Source organism: Symphalangus syndactylus, chromosome 7 (genome assembly GCF_028878055.3).
Source record: "Symphalangus syndactylus isolate Jambi chromosome 7, NHGRI_mSymSyn1-v2.1_pri, whole genome shotgun sequence".
Taxonomy (NCBI): domain Eukaryota; kingdom Metazoa; phylum Chordata; class Mammalia; order Primates; family Hylobatidae; genus Symphalangus; species Symphalangus syndactylus.
Window position 1 is genome coordinate 89923540 of NC_072429.2, and position 25115 is coordinate 89948654.

The window sequence follows — 25115 nt, forward strand, 5'->3', positions numbered from 1 at the left end:
CCTTTAGGATTGCTTTGCCTATTTTAGCTCTATTTTGGTTCCATATGAAGTTTTGAATTATTTTTTCTATTTCTGTAAAAAATGATATAATGTGTTAGGAATTGTATTGGATCTGTAGATTGTTTTGAGTGGTAGTAATTTTAATGACATGGATTCTTCATTTCCATGACCATGGGATGTTTCTCCATTTGCTTGTGTCATTTGCAATTTCTTTCATCAGTGTTTTGTAGTTCTACTCATAGAGGCCTTTCACGTCCTTGTGTAAATGTATTCGTAGGTATTTTATTTTTTTGTGGCAGTTGTAAATAGGATTGAGTTCTTGATTTGGTCTTTCAGCTTCAGCTTTGTTGGTGTACATAAATGCAACAGATTTTGTGCATTAATTTTGTATCCTGAAACTTTACTGAGTCATTCATTAGTTCTAGAAACCTTTTGGTAGAGTCTTTAGAGTTTTCTAGGTATAGAATTGTATCATTTGTGAAGACAGATGGTTTGACTTCTTCTCTTCCTATTTGGATATTTTTTATTTCTTTCTCATGCCTGATTTCTCTGGCTAGCACTTCCAGTACTATGTTGAATAGGAGTGGTGAGAGTGGGCATCCTTGTCTTGTTCCAGTTCTTAAGGGGAATACTATCAGTCTTTGCCCATTCAATATGATTTTGGAGATGGGTTTGTTGTAGATTGCTTTTATTATTTTGATGTATGTTCCTTTGATACCTAATTTGTTGAGGGTTTGTGTCATGAAGGGATGTTGGATTTTATTGAATACTTTTTCTGAATTTATTAAGATAATCACATGGCTTTTGTTTTTAATTCTGTTTACGTGGTGAACCACATTTATTGATTTACAAATGTTGAACCATCCTTGTGTCCCTGGAATAAAACCCACTTGACCATAATGAATTTTTGTTTTTGATGTGCTGCTGCATTCACTTTGCTAGTATTTTGTTGAAAATTTTTGTGTCTTTGTTCATCAGGGATATTGGCCTTTAGTACTACTTTTTTATTGTGTCCTTACCAGATTTTGGCATCAGGATGACACTGGTTTCAAAGAATGAGTTAGAGAGGACTCTCTCTTCCTCAATTTTTGGTGATAGTTTCAATGAGCTTGGCACCAGCTCTTCATTGTATGTCTGGTAGAATTCGCCTGTGAATCCATCTGGTCCTGGACTTCTTTTTGGTTGGTAGATTTTTTTTTTATTACTGAATAAATCTCATAATTCTTTATTGGTCTGATTAGGATTTCAATGTCTTCCTGGTTCAAACTTGGGAGGTTGTATGTTTCCAGGAATTTATCCATTTCCTCTTTGTTTTCTAGTTTGTGTGCATAGAGATAGTCACAGTAGTCTCTGAAGATCTTTTGGATTTCTGTGCTATCAGTTGTGATGTCACCTTTACCATTTCTCATTGTGCTTATTTGAATCTTCTCTCTTTTTTTCTGTTGGTTTATCTAGCTAATAGTCTATCAATTTCGTTTAGCCTTTCAAAGAACCATTGTTTCATTTCTCCTTGGTATTTTTTTTGTCTCAATTTCATTTAGTTGTACTCTCATTTTTGTTATTTATTTTCATCTGCTAGCTTTGGGTTTGATTTGTTCTTATTTGTCTAGGTCCTTTGGGTGTGATGTTAGGCTGTTAACTTGAGATCTTCCTATCTTTCTGATGTAGATACTTAATGCTGTAAACTTACCTCTTAACACTTTTTTTTTTTTTTTTGCTGTATCTTTGAGGTTTGTTATGTTGTATCTCTATACTGATTTGTTTCAAAAATAATTTTGATTTATACCTCAATTTCATTGTTTACTCAAAAGCCATTCAGGAGCCAGCTGCTTAATTTCCATGTACTTGTGTGATTTTGAGAGTTCCTCTTAGTATTGATTTACACTTTTATCCCACTGTGTTCCAAAAAGATGCTTGATATGATTTGATTTTTTTGGAATTTATTTAGATTTTCTTTATGATCAAGCATGTGGTCAATTTTACAGAATGTTCCATTTGCAGATGAGAAAAATGTATATTCTGTGCTTGTTGTGTGAAATGTTCTGTAGCTGTCTATTAGGTCTATCCAGTCAAGAATCCAATTTAAATCCAGAATTCCTTTGTTAGTTTTCTGCCTCAGTGATCTTTCTAGTGCTGCCAGTGGGATATTGAAGTCCCCCACTATTATCATTTGGCCACTGTCTCTTTTTTTAGGTCTAGTAGTATTCATTTTATAAATCTGGGTGCTTCAGTGTTTGATGCATATATATTTAGGGGTAGTTAAATCTTGCTGAATTGAAACCTTTATCATTACATAAGGCCCTTCTTTGTCTTTCTTTCTTTTTTCTTTTGCCATTGTTGGTTTAAAGTCTGTTTTATTTGGTACAAGAATAGAAACTCCTGTTCTTTTATGTTTTTCAGTTGTGAGATAGATCTTTCTCCACCCTCTTGCTTTGAGCCTGTGAGTGTCATTACACAAAAAATGAGGCTATGGAGGCAGCAGATGGCTGGGTCTTTAAAAATAAATCCATTTTGCCAAGCCATATCTTTTAAGTGGAGCATTTATGCCTTTTATATTCAAGGTTAATACTGATATGTGAGGTTTTGTTCCTGTCATAGTGTTGTTATGTAGTTGCTTTGTAGTCTCAAATGTGTAATTGCTTTATAAAATCTGTGAACTTTGTACATAATATGCTTTCATGGTAGCAAGTATTGTCCTTTCATTTTCATGTTTAGAACTCTTTTGAACATTTCTTGTAGGGCTGGTCTGGTTGTCCTTAGCATTTCCTTGTCTGAGAAAGACTATTTCTCCTTCTTTTATGAAACTTAGTTTGATAGAATATAAAATTCTTGGCTGGCATTTTTTTTTTTCTTCAAGAAGGCTAAAAACAGAGCGCAAACTCTTCTGGCTTGTAATATTTCTTCTGAGAAGTCTACTGTTAGTGTAGTGGGATTTCCTTTATAGGTAATTTAGCCCTTTTCTCTAGCTGCCTTTAAGTTTTGTTTTTTTTTTTCAATGTTGGCCTTGGATAGTCTGATGACTCTGCTTCAGTGAAGTCTTCTTCTACAGTATCTCACATGTGTTTTCTTAATTTCTTGTATCTGGATAATTACCTCACCTGCAAGATAAAAGACATTTCTCTGAATTATTCGCTAAAATATGTTTTTCAAATTGCTTACTTTTTCTTCTCTCTCAGGTATGCCTGTAAGTTATAGGTTTAGTTGTATTACATAATTTCAAATTTCTTAAAGGCTTTGTTTGATTTTTAAAATATCTTTTTCTTTATTTTTCTGTCTGGGTTAATTTGAAAGACTAGTCTTCAAAGTCTAAAATTATTTATTCTTTTTTTCTGGTATATTATTAAAGCTTTCAAATGTGTTTTGAAATTCCTCTAGTGAGTTGTTTAATTCTAGGTGTTCTATTTGGCTTTTATAAAAATATAGCTATCTTTCAAATCCTGAATTGTTTTCTGGTTTCTTTGTGCAGATTTTTAACTTTCTTCTGGATCTCACTGAGTTTCTTTGGAATCTGCATTTTGAATTCCTTATCTGCCATTTCCAACTTTTCCTTTTGGTTAGAATCAATTGCTAGAAAGCTAGTTTGATCCTTTGGAGGTGTTAAGACACTCTGTCTCTTTGTACTGCAGTAGTTCTTTCACTAATTCCTTCTCATCTGAAGGAGCTCTTGCTTATTTTTGAATTTTATATAATTTGGATGGGACTTTTACATTTTTCACTCTTTTATCCCTTGAGGGTATACTGCAGTATATGTTTTTTACAATCCTTTGGCTTCATTTCTGGCTGCTTTCAGGGAAAGGTTCTGCATGAGTTCCTTGGTTGTGGACAGCTTCTGTGCACTGGCTTTCTCAGATGCTGCCTGTTGTAGTGATATATCGAATGTAAGAGCCAAAACAGTATCTTCTGCAGGGCTGAGGGTGCAGAGATCTCAGGTAGCTTTTCTCCTGCACTATCACTATGTCCTTCTGGCAGCAAGTTTTTATTTTGTGGGGCAGTTCAGGCTCCAGTCCAGTAGGTGATATTTAAGAGTAAGAGCTGGCTCACTGCCCAGGAGGCTGATGAGTGGAAGCACTCAGTCTCAGGGGAGGATGGCAAGGGGAGATCATGTTGGGCTGTGAGTAGGTCTCCAGGGAAGGGGCAGTGGGGCGAGCACCAGATTCTCATGCTGAGCTGGCAGGAATGCAGTTTACCTCCCTATAGCACCCCTTCCTCAGGACTCATGACCTTCAGTTTATATAGACTTTGTCCTTTGGCTCATGGCTGCAAAATGGCTGCAGACTGTGGATGAAGCCCTCTGTCCACTCCCACTAAAACCAACTCAGGGCAGAACCACCTTCCCCAGTCCAGAGCAGACAACTCTGTAGCTTATGTCCTCCATTGCAGGGCTGCTGCTGTTCTGTATAGGAAGGAGAAGTTGGTCCCTGCTCATTGTGCAATCCCAAACAGGGAGGGTTCACTTTCAATGGTGGTGGAACTGCCATGAAAAGCACTTTCTCCAAGTGCTTTCCTTCATACATACCAGCCCCCAGCAGGGAGAACCTCTTCTGAGTCTGCAATAGTGGATGAGGGGAGTGGAACATGATCACCTCTCCATGTCTGTTCCTGGCTGCTGGTGCTGCCCCCCTTCAGTGATTCGTACCACATCTGTTTCCTTTGTCCCAAGGGGGGCTTTGGTGAGCTGAGTGCCCACCCATAGAAGTGGCTGAAAGTTAGATCTCCAGAGGTCTGAAAGCTCCCCTGGGACCCATTGGTCCTCTGCACCTGCCAAAGTCAGAGCGGGTTGTAGGAGATGTTTGCGGGCAGTCTGGTGGTGCAGGGACTCAAGGACAGAGAATCTTCTGGCAGGGCAGAAGTCCACCTTAGGTGCAGAATTAGTATGGTGCCATCTTAGCTTAGGTCTGAGGAGAGTGAGGGCACACATGTGTGAGCTGGTCACCTGGTTCTTTGACCCTGAGAAGTTCTCAAGTTGCCACCAACAGCATTGCACAGTCACAAGAGCAGAGGGACTCCCTAAGAGTTTGGTAGTCTGCAGATTGTCGCAGGGGTGAGGGGAATAGAGAATCACCCCCACCTATGTTTTCCGTGAACTCTGAGTTCCTCGGCTGCCAATCTCTCAGACTTTGCTGCTTTTTTTGTGTGTGCAACCCTGCTTCTTCCATTGGGATTTCTGACAGGTCCTGGCTCTCTTCCCTCAATATTCCATTTAGGACATGCCCATTCACCAACAACTTTGACCTAGTTTTTGAAAAGAACTGGTATCTGATGTCCCTAGTCAGCCATCTTGAAAAAAACGAAATACAAATATTTTTAGAAAGCAAGAATGGCATGGTTACTGCCTTATTTCTCAAGTCTTCACTATTTTTCTTTTCCCATTGACTGTCTCTTTCATTTAACATTATTTCCCAAAGAATTTGGTATTTGTTACTATTATGGCTTTATCACTAGGCACAAAAACTTAATAGATGGTCAATTAATGAATAAATGGAAAAAAGGGAGCAAACAAGGGAGAGAGAGCAGGAAAAATGAAGGCAGAATCACTGAGGTCCAAATCATTACCTAAACCCTTGTTAGGATTATATAGGGTCATATGGTATATAATATTAGCATCACTCCTTGGTAAGAGAGAAAAAGAGACAAGAAAGAAATGAAATCTATAATTATATTATAATGTATAATTATATATTTATATAAATAATATATAATATAATATAAAGTATATATAAATATATCATAATTTTATATGTATTTATATATTAAATTGATATATTTATTAGGTATATATATGTGTAATAAATGTGAGAATGATTCAGAAGCATCTTGCTAAAGGTCTGGGAAAAGGGGAAACTATTCTGAAGAACTTAATTAGGATTATCATCTTTGGCTGAAGATCTGGTTGGACACTAAACTTGGGCTGTTGTGTTCTCTCTCAGATACCAGCTAGGAGAGCCCTGAGTCTTACTGTCTGTCTCATGACCATACACTGGGTCATTATACAAGTTTCAACACATTTCAAATAATGAAAATTATACAGGCAGGTTTCTGTCCAAAATTCAGTTAAGTTGGAAATATTTAACAGAAAGAAATTTACAACAAAAATATAACCCCAAAACTACCATATATTTGGAAACATGTAACAATTAAAAGGAAAAGAGGAAAACTCATATCATTCACACATGAAATAATTGTATATTTAAAATATAAAAACAATACACTGTATTTGAATTAATGAGAAGTTAAAAGTTTCCTGTAATTCATAATCAATATAAAATCAATTTGTTTCAATATACTAGCATCAAAGAGAAAATACATAAAAGTTACCATTTACAGTATCTTTAAAAAATTATCAAATCTTAGAAGTGAATTTAAATAAAAATGTATAGACCTACACAGGATGAAGATGTACAACTTTATTATGAGACATTAAAAATACCTGTAGCAAGTAAATATTTATAAATAAATGGTGGGAAACACAATGCCCATTGATTAGAATACTTGATATCAAAAAGCACAATTTCTAAAACTGATTTATAGATTTATATTTAATATCAAGTAAAGTTACCATAGAATATTTTAATATCTTTTTACAAGCTTATTTAATTTTTTAAATAAAAATGCAGATGGCCAAGAATAGTCAAGACACTTGAAAAATATGAACAAATGAAGGGTATGTCCTCTTAGCATCAAGATGTATCATAAAGCTCTAATAATTACTGCAGTATAGTATTAGATCAGAAATAAATAGGTCAATATGACAGAATAGAGAGCTCAGAGGTGGAAAACCCTCACATGTATTGCTGTTTTATTTATGACAAAAATGGCACTATAGAGCAATGGGAAAGGACAGTCTTGATGATAAATAATGCAGAGACAATTATGTATCTATATGAATGAAATTAGGCCACTAATCCACACCATACCACACATATGTATGAGGTAGATCAATTTCAATATAGTAGACAAAATGTAAACTTAGAAGAGCATATAGGAAAATATCTTAAAAGACCTTGGAATAAGTAAATTTTCTTAAAACAAGAAATATAAAGCATTAAGCATAAAGAAAATGATTATTAAACTTCACTATATTATTTTTAAGAACTTTTGTTTGCCAGAAGGCACTATATAAACATGAAAAAATAAGTCAGAGTGGAAGAAGATAGATGTAACTTACAAAATGCAGAAAGGACTGCTTTCTACTACAAATCAACGAGTGAAAAAAGGCAGACAACTCAATAGAAAAATAAGCAAAAAACATGAACAGGCATTTCACATAAAGGGACATTTTCTAAGTTACTAAAATATATACATATAGGAATATGCTTGACTTCACTATTATTATTCACAGCTATTATTGGGGAAATGCAAATTAAATAACTCTATATGTATGATATTGGTCAAAATGGAAAAATCTGACAATACCAAGGATTGGTGAGGATATAGGGCAACAAAAAGTCTCCTTCAATGTTGGTGGTAGTATAAACTCTTACAAGTTGAGTATCACTCATCTCAAATGTTTATGACCGGAAGTGTTTTATATTTTGAATTTCTTTGGATTTTGGAATATTTATGCATTATAAGGTATTTTGGGAATGCGACCCAACTCTAAACACGAAATTAATTTATGTTTTATATGTTTTATATACACCCTATACACATAGTCTGAAGGTAATTTTATACAATATTTTAAATAATTTTGGGCATAAAACAAAGTTTATGTGCATTTAACCATCAGAAAGCAAATGATGTGGACAATCATCTCTGGTTGTTTGGCATTACCATCACTCCTGATTGAATTTATATGCTACCAATAAGCAATCATTTTCTTACATTTATCCACATGTAAGTACTGAACAGTAACAATTATGACATACCATTAAGATAGTAAAATGATGTGTTCAAGGTAACTTATGATGTCATGTTGACATTCAGAAAGTTTTGGATTTTGGAGCATTTCGGATTTTGCATTTTCTGATTACCATCTGTGCTTCCACCTTGGAAAACGGCTTGGCAATGTCTTATAAAGTTGAAGATACACATATCCTGTGATCAGCAATTCTGCTCTTAGTTGTACATCCTGAAGAAATGATAATTTATGTGCAGCAAAATACACAAACAAGAATATTCACAACAACATTGTTTGTAACTGTCCAAACCTGGAAATATCTCACGTGTCCAACTAAAGCAGCAGGTACATATAAATTGTGACATATTTACACAATTGAGTTTTTACTTAATATATTTGTTATATGTTATACTCACATAATAGTGAAAATTATATACATCATATAAACAATGTTGGGGAAAAAAGCAAGACAAATAAAAACATATAGTAAGGTTCTAATTTCATTCATATAAACTTAGATGAATTAAAAACCTGAATTATATTAATTTTTGCACTTCTAAGACAATTAAAAAAGAATCTCTTAATATTTGTATCTGGAGGAGTTACAAGATTTTTCATAAAATTGCTTATTAATCCCCCAAAACTGGAAATACACAAAACACCCATTAGCAGTACAATGGACAAATAATACGTACAATGTTTTGTAAGAGGATAAAATACATATTATAATATCAATTGAATTACAGCATATAATATGTTGTAAATCAATATATGACATAATAAAATAGAATATAAATATATGAATGAACTGCATGGACCCACATTAATATGGATGCATCTCAGATGTCAGCTTTTCTGGTCTTTTCTAGTTTATTGTGGCAAATTTACTTTTACCTGCCCTGTGCTCTCAGAGAACACTTATGTAGTACTAGAATAATACTTATTTAACTTCTTGAGTGCCTTGCTCTCTTTCTGAACTGAAAAAATTTTAAGGGAGTTTCTTACTTCTGCATCCTGACCAGGCCCACTTTGCACAGAACAGTAGCTGATGGGCATGATCACCTTTGCTGGGTCCTCATGAAACTCTTTGGTACCCAGTGGCCCTTCGATACTTGTCAGACATACTTTATCAGAACACTTCTGACATCCTCCTTCTCTCCCCTCCAAAGTTTCCTCGGTCCTCTTATCTCTCTCTCTTGTTCAAGTAATGCCCTGCTGTACTCTCCTATGCTTTAAATGCTGAAGTTATGTGTACTGTGCTTATTTTTTATTTTACATCTTAATTTAATCCCTGAAACCTATAACTTGGTTTCATTACCTTTACAGTTTTACTTCTGTGACTCTGATTCTGTCCTTAATTATGTTCGAAATGAATTAGTATTATCTTCATATTGTTTTTTATCTTATGCTATGAGATAGCCTTTGTTGTATTCTATAGATAGAAAATACCCAGTATGTATGTGCATACCAGACACAATAATAGATCAGGGCATTTTTTCCTATGAGCCAAAGTAGCCTCAGAATCCTCTCAACATATTGTTGTAAGAAGCTACTACAAGTGGAGTTGACATGCAGCTGAGATCTAATTGCCATTCCAGCTTTATTTCATTCTGTGACATAATGACAGATTAATGTTAAATCACTTCTACTTTAAAAAATCCCTCTGTTCTTAATAAATTATAGTGGTTTCCTTCTGAGGATCAAGTACTACTCCCTAGCATGGCACCTAAAAGGCTTCCTAATCCTTTCAAATTGCTTTCCTTCTTACCACACATTATTCAAGCTCACCGTCCCAGCCAGACAAATCCATTTATGGCTCCAACTTCTAACTTAATCATTTCTGAGTCTAAGCCTCTATTTGGATTCTCATAACTAGAACCATCTCCCTTTTCTTCCAATCCAAATTTTATAGTTTTTCTGAAGTTTAATAGAGAAGTATAATATATTGAAGAGACACACTTCTTTTCAATCTTGTTAGGGGGAAAAAAGTCAACTAGATCCATATAGAAGAATTCTCAGTCAAGTGCAGACTGGGATTCAGTATCTTCACCTGTAAAATTGAATTCATAGTAATAGTGAAACAGAGAAATTGCCACATGCTTTCATCAATCACATGTTGCCTATATGGTTATAGAGTCATTTTATTTATGCATATTTTACTCCTAACTAGATTTTAAGGTAAATAATGCATTTTTAATTTCCATTGTATTATCCTTCATTGTCCAATGAACAAAATATTTGTATAGCAATTCACAGGGCATTATTCTCAATAACTAAAACAGGTAATAGGCAAATGCTCTGCTCTTCATTATAAAATAATTAAAATAATTACCAGAACACTCTTCATTTTACTGATGAAGTTGAGGCCCATATGGGAGACTTAACTTGCTCTGGATCATGCAGCTAGTTAGGGGTAGTAGAGGCAGGACTTAAGTCCCTGTTGAAAGTAGGCTGTATACATGAAAGGGGATACTTAAAATTGAGATTCAAGAGGATTGGTCTAAATGCAGCCTGCATGGAAGGAAGCAAGAATGATAGGGTGATAATAATCTAGAGAAGAGGAGTGAAGTTTCTATCTTCCTCTTCTTTGGTCACAAGGTTATGAAAATGGAGACGAAGGACTCAAAAGAGATTTCAGCAGTGTAATGAACACCAGCTGGAACTGTTTGGGAGTTGGAGTAAGGGAGAGAACGATACAAGTGATGATTCTGAAACTTTGAAACTCTCAAACTGGGAATAATGGGGAAGCCAGGAAAACAGCTAAAAGGAAAAGTGAGTTTAGGTAGGACAATGGTAAACTTAAGCTAAATGAAGTCATCCAGGAGACATCAAGTGGGTTTTGGGGACTACAGAATAGATCTAGAAGTGATTAAAGGAAGAAAAGACATAAACTGAGTAAGGGAATGGGCAAGAAGGAAGAGATTTAAAAATAGCCCTCTCCCTTAAAAATCATTTCAGAAGGAAAAGATTTATAGTTGAGCACATGATAGAATAATCAAAATATATGAAGCAGGGTTACATAAATTATGAAATGGAAATCATGCGATTTCTCTTAGTAAAAATAAAAATTTCTCAATTTTTAGAGACATCTTCCATTACCACTTTTAGTAGTTTGAGTCTCCAAAACACTTCAGTCAGTTTATGTCAATACCAAGAGGCACTCTGTTGAGGTCTTTCTTAGCATTATGACTTGCTGGGTCTACCTCCACCGCCTAGTCATCTACTTAACTTCCAATCATTATCAAGTCTCAGCTAACACATCACATTCTTCCATTCACTCCTGCATTAATTCATGCTCTTGTTCACTCAGTTAATCTTTCTTGTACATATTGAACATCTAATAAATCCTGGGCACAACAATGAATGCTGGATATTCAAGGATGAGGAAAGTAGACATGAATTCTGCCATCACAGACCTTGAAATCTAAACAAGTTCCCATCCTTATTACTCATTTCCCAAATAAATAATGCAGGTATATTAGTTTCCTGTTGCTGCTGTAATAAATTGCCACAAGTTTAGTGGCTTAAAATAGCACAGATTTGTTATTTTACAGTTCTAGATGACAGAAGTCACTGAAATGAGTCTGGAGATAAAATCAAGTTTTGGCAGGGCTGCATTCCTTCTAGAGGGTCTAAAGGAGAACTCATTTCCTTGCCCTTTCCAACTTCCAGAGGCCATCTGTATTCCTTGGGTCATAGCCCTGTCCTCCATTCGCAAGCTGCCAGTGTGACATTGTCAAATCTCTCCTCTCTCATCTTCAAATCTCAGAAGAGATGTGGTCTCTTCTGTCACCACATCTTCTCTGACCTCCAACCTCCTGTCTCCTTGTATGACACTGGGCCTACCTGAAAAATCTAGGATAACCTGCCCATCTCAACATCCTTAAATTAATCAAATCTGTAAAGTCCCTTTTGCCATGTAAAGCAACATATTCGCAGTTTCTGGAGATTAAAATGTGTGCATCTTTAAGGGGCATTATTCTGTCCACCACACAAGGTCTCCTTCATCTCCATAGCATTTTCTGCACATCTCCAGCCCTCATCACACTTTAATTTACTAGCTCAACTGACTAGTTTCCCTACCTGACTGTGAGTCTGTTGAGGGCAGTGATCACTGTTTTCCTTGTTCATCATTGTACTTACATTTTCTAGGACAGTGCTTAGAGTAGGCACTCAATACATCTATATTAGCTGTCTGCTGGGAGGAAGGAAGGAAGGAAGGAAGGAGGGAAGGAAGGAAGGAAGGAAGGAAGGAAGGAAGGAAGGAAGGGAGAGAAAGAAGGAAAGAAATGTTCAATAATATGTGCACATGTTTTCCAAAGGCAATGTTGTGGTTTGTCTTAAATATGTATCTTCTTATTTTCTTGAGAAATTTGAGATATAAATCTACTTTTCAATAGTTAATTGATATCAACAGAAAATACTTCCTTTTAAAAAATTATGAGTTACTCACAGACTGTCAAGAATCTTTGAAGTATATAAAAAGCACTCTTAAATTATGCAACTATGAATATTTTTTAATTAAAGAAGTTAATGAATATTCCACAGGAGAGAGCTGGCTTCCACAGTCTGGAGTTAATTGCTTACCCACACCTGATGGTTAATTTCTTTCTGAAATGTTTTTTTGTAGATAAAGCCCATCATTTGCCACATTCCACATGGGTATAGATTAGTTGTCTCCTTTGCACATGCTCCTAGCTTACCTCATTTTGCTTAAGGCAGGATATTAGCTGTGCATTCACTTTACTCTTTTCTAGGATTATGTGATTTTTATTGCTCTGGTTGATTTACTTAGGAGTTTAGAACACAAGGTTATAGCCATAAAATTAGTGCAACGGCAGAACTGAAAGGATACTGTGTAAAAGAAAACTTCGCTTATTTTTGGAAAAATGTTAGAAATGTCCATTGTATTTAAATTTTCATTTGGGTGAATTGGTAACTTTACCATTAAGACTGTGTTTTTTCATTTAGAAGAAAATTATGAATTGCCTTTCTTAAAATAGCTTACTTAAATTATTATCCACAACTACAAGGCATGAGCCTGTTGTTTTGCTTTACTTTATTTTTATTTTTGGATGGCCTGAAAATATACAAATATTTCAATTAAAGGGATAGCACAGAGGAAGTTGGATAAAAAAATAAAGACGAAGCAAACAATGGCGTGAACTCACTCTCAGACAATGGAAGGGACATTTTTAAATCACTATTGATAAAGCCCCAAACACTTTCAGAGTTAATAATCTATCATCATGTACATTATGAGATAATTACAAGAAAATAAAGAAAATTGCAAGTACAATTTAGAAGTGAAATATGGTAGGATAGAAAAGGAACAAAAACTTGTTTAAGAATTTTCAATACCTTTTAATTACCATGTTCTAGTCAATTAAATGCAGTTATCAATTTCTCTAAGTAACATATACACAGATTGTTTTTCACTGTATTTTTTTTTAAGTTCAGAATGACAAATAAGTTTTTGATCAGCTAGTAGTGGCTTCCTGAAGCACCGAATTGATGGAAATTGTAAGGTCTTGTTTGACCTCAGTGGAAAAAAATATCAAAATTCATTAGCCGTGTTTGCCATGGCTGTGGATAGGGATGATTGAACTCATGTCAGACAGTTACAGATAATAATTTACGAAGCATCTTCCAGGAAAAGCAATGCATTGAAATATTTTCCAAATAAAACAACTGCTAATATTCTTTCAGATTACAGTTTCTTTCTAGCAAGCCTGTCTTATAGACATTGCTATTATGTTTGGTAGTAAATAAATAATAAGGCTTAAATATCTTAGAAAAATTCATAATTTATTAAATCAATATTTAAGTTAAATATGAATGCTAACTTTTTCTGTGGAAATTTTGAACAAATAATTTTAGACTGCAGATTATTTTAAAATATGTACTATTTTATAAAAGAGGTATCATTTGGTAAGAACAAGGTTGTATAAGTGGATAAAAAAGGACAAAATTTGATATCAATCTGTGTCATCATTGTTATTTTAAGATGTATTGTCAAATATGTCAGTGGTTTAAGTCTTTCATTTAATCAAAGCCATTGGATTTTTAAAACTTACTGATGATTTTCTTTATATTTAATAAGAGTACCCACCTTTAAGCAGTGATATGCTGGTGAATAACAAACGATTCTTGGAGTGGGGATATAAGGTCGGATGGTGGAGAAGTTCTGATCTGTAGCATTTGCCAATTTCCATGGTGTAAACATTTCCACTATCACTGATTTTAAGCTACCAACATGCTGTCATTAAGCAAGGAAGATATATACACGACTGACTTTCAAGAACTGGCATCATCTGGCCCCAACTCATTACTGACTTTAAAGAAACCATATAAATTTTATTTTCTAAAAAAAGTTTGAAAAAGTCAGCATAAGAAATTTTCAAATATTAAGCTCCAATATACATTGTAAACATGATTAGTCTTACTAATTTTTAAATCTTACTTTGTAAGAAAACGTCTAACTCCCTTATATATATTTTACCTATGTATATTATATAAATTTTTTGTTTTCTCAGAAAGTTTACCTAATATTTAATTGTTAGAGACTTTTATACTGTGAAAATTTAATAGAACATTTCCAAAAGTGTATTTATGACCAGTCAACATCCCACTGTTGATTTGAACAGGTACTCTCTGCTTAGGGTACTTTTCTATTTCCTGCAATCTTAATACTTTCCTATTTCTGATAATAAGCCAGGGCATATTATACTGAAAATATAAATAAAAGCCTCTGCATTAGTAGAGGTAAATTTTATGTTTAATCAGGCTAATAATGAATGATAATGATTACAGTTGAGTGGTTAGTAGATGAGCTATGTTGTGGCTATTTGCAATTTTGCTTGAGGTTCTAGTTTACCATTTCAGGCCTATGGAAACATAGCCTGAATGTCCACTAACCAGTTAGCCCCTCTTGCCCTGGGAGAAACAGCAGAACAGAAGGCACTACTGGAGTACCTGGCATATAGTTGGTCCTCATTAAATGGTTGAATGGGAGCAGAGGGAGTTTGAGATCTTAAGCTGTCATTAGTGTTTGATTAAGGCTGTCCACATGGTTAGAATGCGTACATGTCTACATTACTTCTCCTTTTGGGAATCTGATACATCCTGCAAGGCTGCTTTTTGCATTAAGCCTTCCCTGATTACTCCAAAGAGACTACTCTGTTTTGTAAATTCACATTTTTACTCATTTTATCATTTTAATCATGTCATTTATATACCATTGCTATCCTTGACACTCAAAAGTATTATAAGCTCCTAAAGTAAAGAATAAGACCTCACTCATATTTGTTATCACCCATTCCTTAAAAAAATTACTCCTTAAAAGTTACTGATTATTTAGTGTTATTATCCACTCCTTCTTGAACATAGTACAAACATAACATAGTTATTATTCAGTTAATAGCATGTTCTTGGATTAATAAATATAAATATAGATCTAAAGATGAAACTGAAAACCAAGTCTTATACCTATCACTTTTCAAATACATAGAAATTACTTTGTAGCATTTCTCCTTTTCCTAACAGTTACTGTCATATATAAATTTTCAGTGTTCATTTTTTATTTCACTGCTTTTTTTAATCTGTAAGCAGTATTTTATTTATTTATTTATTTTTGAGACGGAGTCTCACTCTGTTGCCCAGGCTGGAGTGCAGAGGCGCGATCTCGGCTCACTGCAAGCTCCACCTCCCGGGTTCACGCCATTTTCCTGCCTCAGCCTCCCGAGCGGGATTTTTTTTTTAGTTGCACTATTTCCCTCATATTTTCTCCCAACTTGAGAAACAACCACAGTCCCACTTTTATGTAGCCACTATACAGAAAAACCTTGAATATTTTAAATGGCAACGCTATTTAAATTAAGAATTTATTTTTTCAGGGAATTTCATAATAATTAATGAATTTGAATTTAAGTGATAGACTTTGCCTACAGTGGTGGGGGAATCAGCATATGTGATCTGCTCTGAGAGCCACATCACTCCTCGGAGGGACCCCAAATGTGGCCTGTCACTGTTAAGAAATCGGTCATAACATGTAAGGAAATCGTGGCCCTAAGAATATCAATCAAAAAGAGGTCATGAACTCCTAAGTAAAATCTTGTTGTTTTCATCAGGTAGATTCAGAGGCCGATTTACTATGAACTGAATGAAGCTTAATTTTCAGGGCCTGTCATATAGATCCCTTCCAAGGCTGTGGGACAACCCCTAGCAATGGAGGTTTTTTTTTAGTGTGATTCCAAAATTGTATACGCTTCAGGCACCACAAAGCAGGGCTCTACTCTGGGCATACCTATTAAGGAAACATTGTGATATTGTGGAAAAGGTACTATTCAGAATGTCTAGAGACTTTGCTTTTGTCTGTGTTTAGCACTAACTTGCCAGATATCCTTTAAAAATTATTTAAACTTTTAAACAACCTCAGTTTGTCCATGTATGAAATGATATTGGTAATTAACCTATTTTGTCTTCTTCTTTGAGTCATGTCATAATCACCTGAAATTGCATTCCAGTAATACAAAATCAGAGAGTTCAGGAATAATTAATAATTTACTGAAAAATGTAAAAATTAGAAGTGTTTAGAATTACTGTTGTTAAACATGAGGCCACTGTTACTCTCCCACAAGTCAACAAAGCCAGCAGCAGAAATCTCTTAAAATTCTCCCTAACTCAAGTCTCTGTTTCTCGTACAGAAGAAGCTTCACAGTCCTGCCCTAATGAGAAGTGTTCTTTAATCCTGGATTGCAGTGGATTTACCTTTTTTGACTATTCTGGAGTCTCCATGCTTGTTGAGGTATTTATGGAACTTGTGTTTAAAACTGTTTCTTCCCTTTTGTTCAGTAACAGGGGTTTTCACCACCTTCTCTCCATAGTCTTGAGCCTGCTTGTTGCAATACTCACCCCATTATTTGCAAAGGACGTAGAACTTTGCCTCCCATCACTGTAGATTTGTTTTCAGGAGATCCTATTCAGCTTCTAGTTGTTTGTATGTGTGAGGGTCAGGGATAAGAATATTTGCATGGGGTAGTCAGAGAGAACAGTACATAGACTTGAGATACAGTGGGCATAGGATCTCCTAGGCAGTCAATTTACAAGGATTCTAGGAAGGAGAAAAGCCCATTCTAGAGCACAGGCTGCATAAGCAAGTGCCTTGATGATGTCAGGAGGTTTTCTCTCACATCATGGTTGGGTACAGTTTGACCTCGTACCATTTCTGGTCTCACAAGCAGTGCCCAATGCAGGGGCTTTTCTCTGTTCTCTCAGGCAATGGTGCCTCTTTCTCTACCCTATGATCGCCATGTGGTTTCCATGATCCAGGTATGCAAAAAATAAAACTCCACTTATGGCTTTAAAACTGACATAGCTTCCAAACCCCATTTCCATAGATGGAAGAACACCTAATTTTGCCAATTCACGGAAAACTCAGACACTTCTAAGATTTTTTTACCTCCTTTTTTTTTTTTTTTTTCTGAGACGGAGTCTCGCTCTGTCGCCCAGGCTGGAGTGCAGTGGCGCGATCTCGGCTCACTGCAAACTCTGCCTCCCGGGTTCACGCCATTCTCCTGCCTCAACCTCCCGAGTAGCTGGGACTACAGGCGCCTGGGACTACAGGGCCCAGAAACTGCTTTGCGGCAGAGAGCTGCCATGATCGGAGGGCTCACCCCATTTGTCCACCTTTCTCAGGAAACTCAGCCACCCTGTGCTGCCCTGCCTGGTGCCGATTGTCTAAACACGGTTATTGTATATTTTTGTCCAGTTGTGTACTTCTTTGTGGAGGAGGGGATAGTCTTGTATTAGTTACACATCATGGTCAGAAAGTGGAAACCAGACATTGACTTTTAAAGGGTTCAGATCAGTATCCTTGAAAAGGTCGCATGTTGTGGACTGGGATTGTTTTCTTGCGGCGTAACATACCTTGTGTCTGTATTCATTTATATCTTAAATTTACTTGGAAATGTCCAGCCTTTCAAACTCAGGATAGTACAAAGGTCAACATTAGTGTTGCTTTCCTATGAAGATATGAGTGGGAGTGTGTGGAGGGGAACTGCTTAGTATGTGGAAGCCACAGCATAGTCCTAGCTGCATTACACTAGCTAAGGTGTGGGGGAAATCATCTCACTTGTCTAGATCTCAGTTTATTCATTTTCAAAAAATGAGGCGGCGATTTTGTTTCAGAATTGGCAGATATTTCGAAAATAAATAAATTGTTTAAAACAATTGAAGTTTAAGTGTCAGAGGCCTGAAATCTAGTGGCTATTTTTAGCAAGTTGCCCTTTCTCCCCACTTAGTATGTTTTTATTTTCTTGTGGTTCACTATAAAACCTTTGCACAGTTGGACTTAGGATTCAACCTGAATACTTCGTGTTTTCTTCTAGCTGAACCTAAATTGTAAACACATGGTTCCTCTTCACAGGAGGGCCTCTTGTATTCGGCATTTTTATTTACTCTGTGTTTCTAAAGTCTACAAGAGTCTCTTATAATTGTGTGTTTAAGGCTCTTCTGGGGTGCTCATTGAAAATGCAGTCTTCTGGGTTCTGGTTCTGATCTAGGAGCTTCATTTTAAACACCCATAGGTGATTCTGATGCAGAGGGCTCAAGGATCCTGTTTTGAGAAACACTAGACTAGGATTTTTTTTTTTTTTAACTGGGAAAGGCCAGTATGTTTTTTTTTTATTCAATTCCATTTTAAATTGGTTTCTGAAATTATTAGCTTCTTTCTCTAGATATGACAAACAGGACTTAGGGTTAATAAAGAAAGAAGGAGAAACGGTTACCTACTCCCACTGAGTTTAGGATCCACGGCTGACAATTCAGAGAAATTCAAACAATCTTGGCACTGGGCATGTTGAAAAAAGACTTATTTTTCGTCATTCATCTTAGTGGTTTTAAAGATCTGTACACTGGAATGACAGGATCAATCAACTGATGCAATTTATTTTTAAATTGGCATAAAATGACATTCCCTTAGCCAGGTGTGTTTTATCTATATCTACAAAACCAGCAGTTTTGTATCAGTTTGCCCTTTTAAATTTCCTTATTATTCCTATTTTCTTTATTTCATTATGGTTATAGTAACAGCGTGATCTATGTTAAGAACATAGACTTTAAAGATAGACTAAGCCTGGTTCCAAATATCATCCATATACTAGTTCTGTGATCTGGACTTAAGTGTTTACTTGCTTTTCTGTAAACTGGAAGTGGAAATACCCCCTTCATCAAGTTGTTGTGAGGCTTAAAAATGATGTATTGCATATACAGCACCTAAAAAAGTGTCTAGCAGTTAGGAAGAACTCAATAATGCTAGTTTCTGTTATTTTTTCTCATTTTAAAAATGTCATTTCTTAAAGTGTAAATAATATCATTGCATATTATTTCTTAGTTCCAGCCACCCTGGAAGAAGGTTCAGAGTAAACAGCCACAAGGACTCTTCAGTCCTGCATGGCTTCATGCTTTCTAACAACACTCCTTGCACTGTTTTCTTAGTTGCTTTGGCATAAGAAACGTTCTCTTGGGAGTTGTAGGTTGAAGGAAGTAGGCTGACTTCTCTTTATTCTTTTACTTGGGACATTGAGGAGGTCAGTGAACTGGAGATTATATTTATCAGCATCAACAAACCACCCATAGCAATGTGTTTATGTTTCACTGAGCTTAAGAAAAATCAAACACTGGGAGGTCACCTTGAATTAATCATTTTAACTTACAAAAATGGGAGCCATTTATTCAATGGCAAAGATGCAGTCCATGTTTTTTGCTGTTTTCTCATTTATGCTCCATAATATATCTCCTATTATTTCACAATTCTTCTCACATAGAAAGAACTTCTTACTGCTGGAAGAATATGAATGAAATTTTGAATGTACAATGTGCACCATTAGAATATATTGTAAATGCACCTTTCTATATTTTATGTGTAAGATACATCACTATTATATAACGAAATCCATCCTCTGGTAACTAAAACGCCTAAATTTACTTTTACAGAAGTTCATAGACTGACTTTAATTTGGGTGAATTTAAGATCAGAGCCTTTAATAAGTTGTTTCTGCTTGAGATTTTCTAGGACTTAAAAGAGGCCAAACAAATGAGTTAGGATCTCTCATCTTGCATTCCTTTTAAAATGGAAGTTGGGTAATCAAACTTGGCTTGGATTATAGTGAGGTTCTCAATTTAACATTCACGCACCGGGTTTGTAGAGCCCGTGAATATGTCCAAATTATTGTAAAATATTAAAGCAAGCAGTAGGTCAGCAGCTTTCTTCACTTTCACAAATGGGTCCTTGTCTTCTATTAAAAGAGGTTGAGAACAATTTTATATCATTCTTATAGGGCAGCAAAGGCACTGTTTTTACTTTTATTAAATGATGTGGAAAAGGTAAGCAGTCAAATTTAGTTGCAATAAAGGTAGATGCCCTGCTGTATTAATCTTAGTCTTTTAGACGCTTGCCAGATTATGCCTGACTGTGTAACAATGCCTCCCTCTGGTGGTTTGACTTCATAAACATCGGCTTTAAAGAAAGTTTGATTTCTTCTGAAGCCCATCGTATTTCCTCCTGCTGGCTATTCTGAATTAATTGTGGGTATCCTATTTTAATTCTTCCAGGTTTACATGGACTGTAAAGGCAGGAGTGTGGATGTATTGTTAGCCCATTGTACAGGTAAGAGAATGTCCCTGACTAACGTTGAATGTGATTTTTCTGCACTTCCACATGTATTCTTCTATCACTTGTGCTTTCTTGTAGCTTCCTTGATAAAAGCAATGACGTATTATGGAAACCTAGACTCAGAGAAACCAATTTTTTTTGAATCAGTATCTGCTGCAATAAGTCATATCCATTCAAATAAGGTGAGTTGATTAAGTTGGCCTGAAGGAGTTATAAGAATATTCAGAATATAGAATCGAAGCTTTGCATCTTGTATATTAGCTTATTACTCCATTGGCATCTAAAATCTGTTAGCCCCCCCACCCCACCCCACCTCAGACTTTCTATTACAAGTAAAAGAATTTTTCCATTCTTTTTTTAGGCCAGTTATAAACTGTTGTTTGATAACTTGGATCTTCCAACAATGCCACTGCTCTGAAGATTGGGCGGTTGCCTATCAATTGCAAATGGCTTACTTGTACAACAAATGTTTCTTCCAGGATCTACTGTCCTGGGGATTTGAATCCACCTTTCTCAAATATAAAAACTCTAAATATGGCCTTATAAGTTTTTTCTGCTCTGATATCTTGCCTCTAAGCTTATGTTGCCATCTTTGGAAATATTATTTGCAGAGTCTAGTGCTCACATGATCTGAAGTGTCAAAGTTATCCTACAAATGCTGGGCTTATGGTTTAGTTTTACAGTTGTTCTTAGAGCTTTGATTTCCTACAATTTTTCCTTGAGTTTTGAATTGTTTTTCCTTTCCTCATCCCTAGAATAACATTTGGTGCCTCGCAGAGTCATCCCTATTGTATACAATCAGAACAGTATGTATTTACAAAATAATAACAACACTATTATTATTATATCTAAATATTGAGTGCTCTCATTATATTCCAGGAATATTCTAAAAGCTTTACTATGTTGTTTAACTGAATTTGCCATGACCTTATGAGGTAGATACGATAATTTAACCCATTTTTAGAAACAAGGAAACTGACCAGGGAAATTACACCATCTGTAAGTGGTACAGCTGGTTGCAGAGTCAGCAGTTTGACTTTGGACCTGGAGCTTTGAACTGCTCTACTCTGATGCTTCAAAAAAGGTTCATTTTTTTTGGCTTAGCTGGACAGCTTGCTTCAGTTACTACTGTTCTTTTACTTTGGTACCAATTTGAGAGTTGAGTAAATAGCACATACTTATTTCTTCCTCTTGTATTTCAGAATTTGAGCAAACTCAGTGACCACAGTGAAGTCTGAGACCCTTTTGTCGCAGTACAGCTCTTGTCTTTACCAACTGCCTGAAGAGTCCATATGCTGGCATTTTGCACAACTTTTTTGTTTTTTAGATCCTGCAGATGACCTCTGCTACAATAAGTGTGATGTAACTTAGTAACTGCATAGCAGTTGGAAAGAACTGCCAACTTTTTTTCTCATTTTTGTTAGTAAGAAGATTCACTTAGTTATTTTATATAAAAATCAATATGTGTTTAGTTTTAGTGTACTGAAGGATAAACAAGGTTTTATTTTATTTTACCTTAATATTTTGTGTTGTTTTATTTCTATTGTGCTGTAAGTTGATATTTAAAATTGAGAAATACTTTTGTCATAGGCAATTTGGAACATTTACAAGCCATTTGTAAAATTTTAAGATAATCTGTAACTAATACATAAAAACAACTTAGCAAATGTGCGATTTTCACACAACTTCTCTCTGTATAGGCCTCTGAAATATCAGTAAGGCTAAATATTACTTTACACAGTAAGATGTGAAATTCACAAAAAGGAAACCAAACAAAACAAATGAAAAACTGGAAATAATTTGTTTCCATATCTTTCCATACATCCATTCCTGAAGTATTCAGGAATGTTTTCATAATAGAAAGAAATGGGTATCCCAATAAAACCATTGACGTTGGTCTGTTTTGCTGTGAATATTGGAAATGCTTAGGATCTTCAGACCCAATAGCTCTAATTTGAACATTTCTACCCAATAAGAGGCTCTGTTTTCCACTGAAGTTTTGTTGGAGAAAGAGAATATGGGAATTACACATTTTATAACTTTTACATGAGAAAATACCACTAACAGAATAGCTTTGTGCTATTCCAGTATAAGATGAACTGTAATAATTTTTGACTTTCCTATTTCAGAGATGGTCAATATAATATGCTTATCTATATCTATATGGATGGATAGGTAGGTAGATCTTCATAGATTTTTTTTTTCTTTTGTTAGAGGAGAGCTTGATGTGATTATCTGCAAACCCACCAAACCAACAGAATATTTGACAAATAAACGCCATAGGCTAGGCTGAACTGTATGTTATTGTTTTCATGCTTATACATATATTTTTAATCACATATAAGTACATAGAATTTCACATTTTAATTTAGCAAATTGATTTACCTAGGAAAAAATTATCACCTTCAAAGATAGGCATAGACACATAATTATGCTTAAGCTTTTAACAGCATTTTAACCACTCTAAAAATTACCAGAGTAAGAAAAAGCTAGGTATTTTAAAGTGAGTTTGAGAAACAAGTTGAAACTAAAATTAAAATACCAGCCATTTAGGTGCTTTCTCTGGCATCTATAAAAGTAAATTCTAGTGCCTGCCAAGTGATGGATTATAATGGTCTCTAGCAAATGTGTGGTAAACGTTCATATGGCCCTTGATTTTAACATTAAATCGTAGGTAGGGCAATGTAGTAAAATGAAAGAGAATTAAGAAGGGTTTCGGCCGGGCGCAGTGGCTCACGCTTGTAATCCCAGCACTTTGGGAGGCCGAGGCGGGTGGATCACGAGGTCAGGAGAGCGAGACCACGGTGAAACCCCGTCTCTACTAAAAAAAATACAAAAAATTAGCCGGGCGTGGTGGCGGGCGCCTGTAGTCCCAGCTACTCGGAGAGGCTGAGGCAGGAGAATGGCGTGAACCCGGGAGGCGGAGTTTGCAGTGAGCCGAGATTGCGCCACTGCACTCCAGCCTGGGCCACAGAGCGAGACTCCATCTCAAAAAAAAAAAAAAAAAAAAAGAAAGGTTTCAAATTCTTATAACATATCCAGCCATTTCAATTTTGATTGAAATGAACTACAAAGAATAGTGTTTGTCCCTATGGTAGCCTCAATCTCTTTATCACTAACTTGGATTGAAATGAGTGAGGCCAACTCACATTCCCATCAAACACTCTTCCAAGTAAAAGCAGAAGTAATAATTGGAGGTAAAGTTTCCTTAGAGAAAATAATTTTATTCTGCTTTGTCCAATTAAATTATTCCAATGGTGGATGGTAATATTCACCATCTCTAATTCATTGGTCACTGGCAGGTAAGCATGAGTTAAGGAAAGTCAAAAAAGAAAATATATTTTGCTATGTATAAATTGATATTTTGCTATGCAACTCCTATAATTGAATTTGTATAATGCAGGCACTTTCTAATTCATTAGAGATTATGGATCAGGTCTGACATTAAAATCGTAGTTAATTGATGGATGGTTTTTATAGTTTGTTGATAAAATGAACACAGTATTGTCTGAGCAGTTATATTTTAATGCATTTCAGTGTTTCTAGTAGAAGTTTAGTGGATAAAACCAAGTCCAATAACTTGGGTGTCAAATGCTAATGTTGTATTGAATGTAAAGGAAGACCAAACCATGTACCTTATGAAAACCTTTGTTTTAAGACTTCCACACACCAAGGCTACAATGACTGTTAACCTGTAGGAAGTCTCTGGTATTGAGTTCTGAGAGCTTAAGAGCTAAACATGTTAGACACGCAAGATTCTAAAATGCAAATGTTTATTTCGAAGCAGGCATTGACAACACAAAAACTGTGTAGTGGTCTTGATGTTCGATTGTTTCTAGAGTCACACTGAATTATTTTTATGAGATTACCTTATTTTTATATATGACAAACTACTTCTATAATACTTATTATGGTAAAATAAAATTGGAAAATATTAAAACTGACCTATAAGAGTGTTAAGGACCTAATAGAGTGACATATATAAATTAAGCATAAAATATGTAACCAGGAAAAGACTGTTAACATTACATTTATGCAAATTAAACGCCCTTAAATTTCACCATTTGTCTTTCATTTTAAAGGTTATTTGCCCCTGCTTATATGATTCAAGTGTTATAAGATTTAGCTTGAACTACTTTGCAGTAATTTATTTGACAGATCTCTATTCTATAAATGTGTAGTGTGATGAAGAAAGAGATCTTTCTTTTTTAATGAAAACATTAATGTGTTAATACCCTGTATGGATAATGCTTGACATTTAGTGGTTGCCAAAATATATTAGTATATTGTTGAACATATATTATGGCTTAGAAATGCACATTCTGTATTTTGTGGGATGATAATCTAATTCAATATAGAATATGCTATTTGGCAATGAGTTTGTGGCCAGATTTCAAATAGGAAGTTAAGTGGTACTTTCACAATCCAAATATTTTTAGTTAAAAATCATGTAGTCTAATATGCTGCAGTTATTTTTTTATGTTTTTCAATGCATTTAATTATCTTTTTTATAATTCTTTGTACTAACTCAGCATGTAACAACCAATTTACATGGAAATAAATCGAAATATGATAACTATTATGCTTAAATGGATTTGTGTCTAT

The 25115-nt window shown here is 35.2% G+C and overlaps 1 protein-coding gene across 2 annotated transcripts in view; it reads left to right on the plus strand.

Moving 5' to 3' along the window:
- The window catches only part of SLC26A7 (solute carrier family 26 member 7), a 142809-nt gene extending 120779 nt beyond the window's left edge, over positions 1–22030 (plus strand). Inside the window, exons 15-18 of one of the 2 annotated variants that reach the window (XM_063643423.1) lie at positions 16543–16643; positions 20450–20504; positions 20589–20692; positions 21713–22030. In XM_063643423.1, the coding sequence (XP_063499493.1) occupies positions 16543–16643; positions 20450–20504; positions 20589–20692; positions 21713–21748 (296 nt within the window). In that variant the 3' untranslated portion in view covers positions 21749–22030. Of the gene's footprint in view, positions 1–16542; positions 16644–20449; positions 20505–20588; positions 20693–20871; positions 21317–21712 lie in introns of those variants that run through there. The other variant, XM_055286732.2, reaches the window with a different exon arrangement.
- The last annotated feature ends 3085 nt before the right edge of the window (positions 22031–25115 follow it).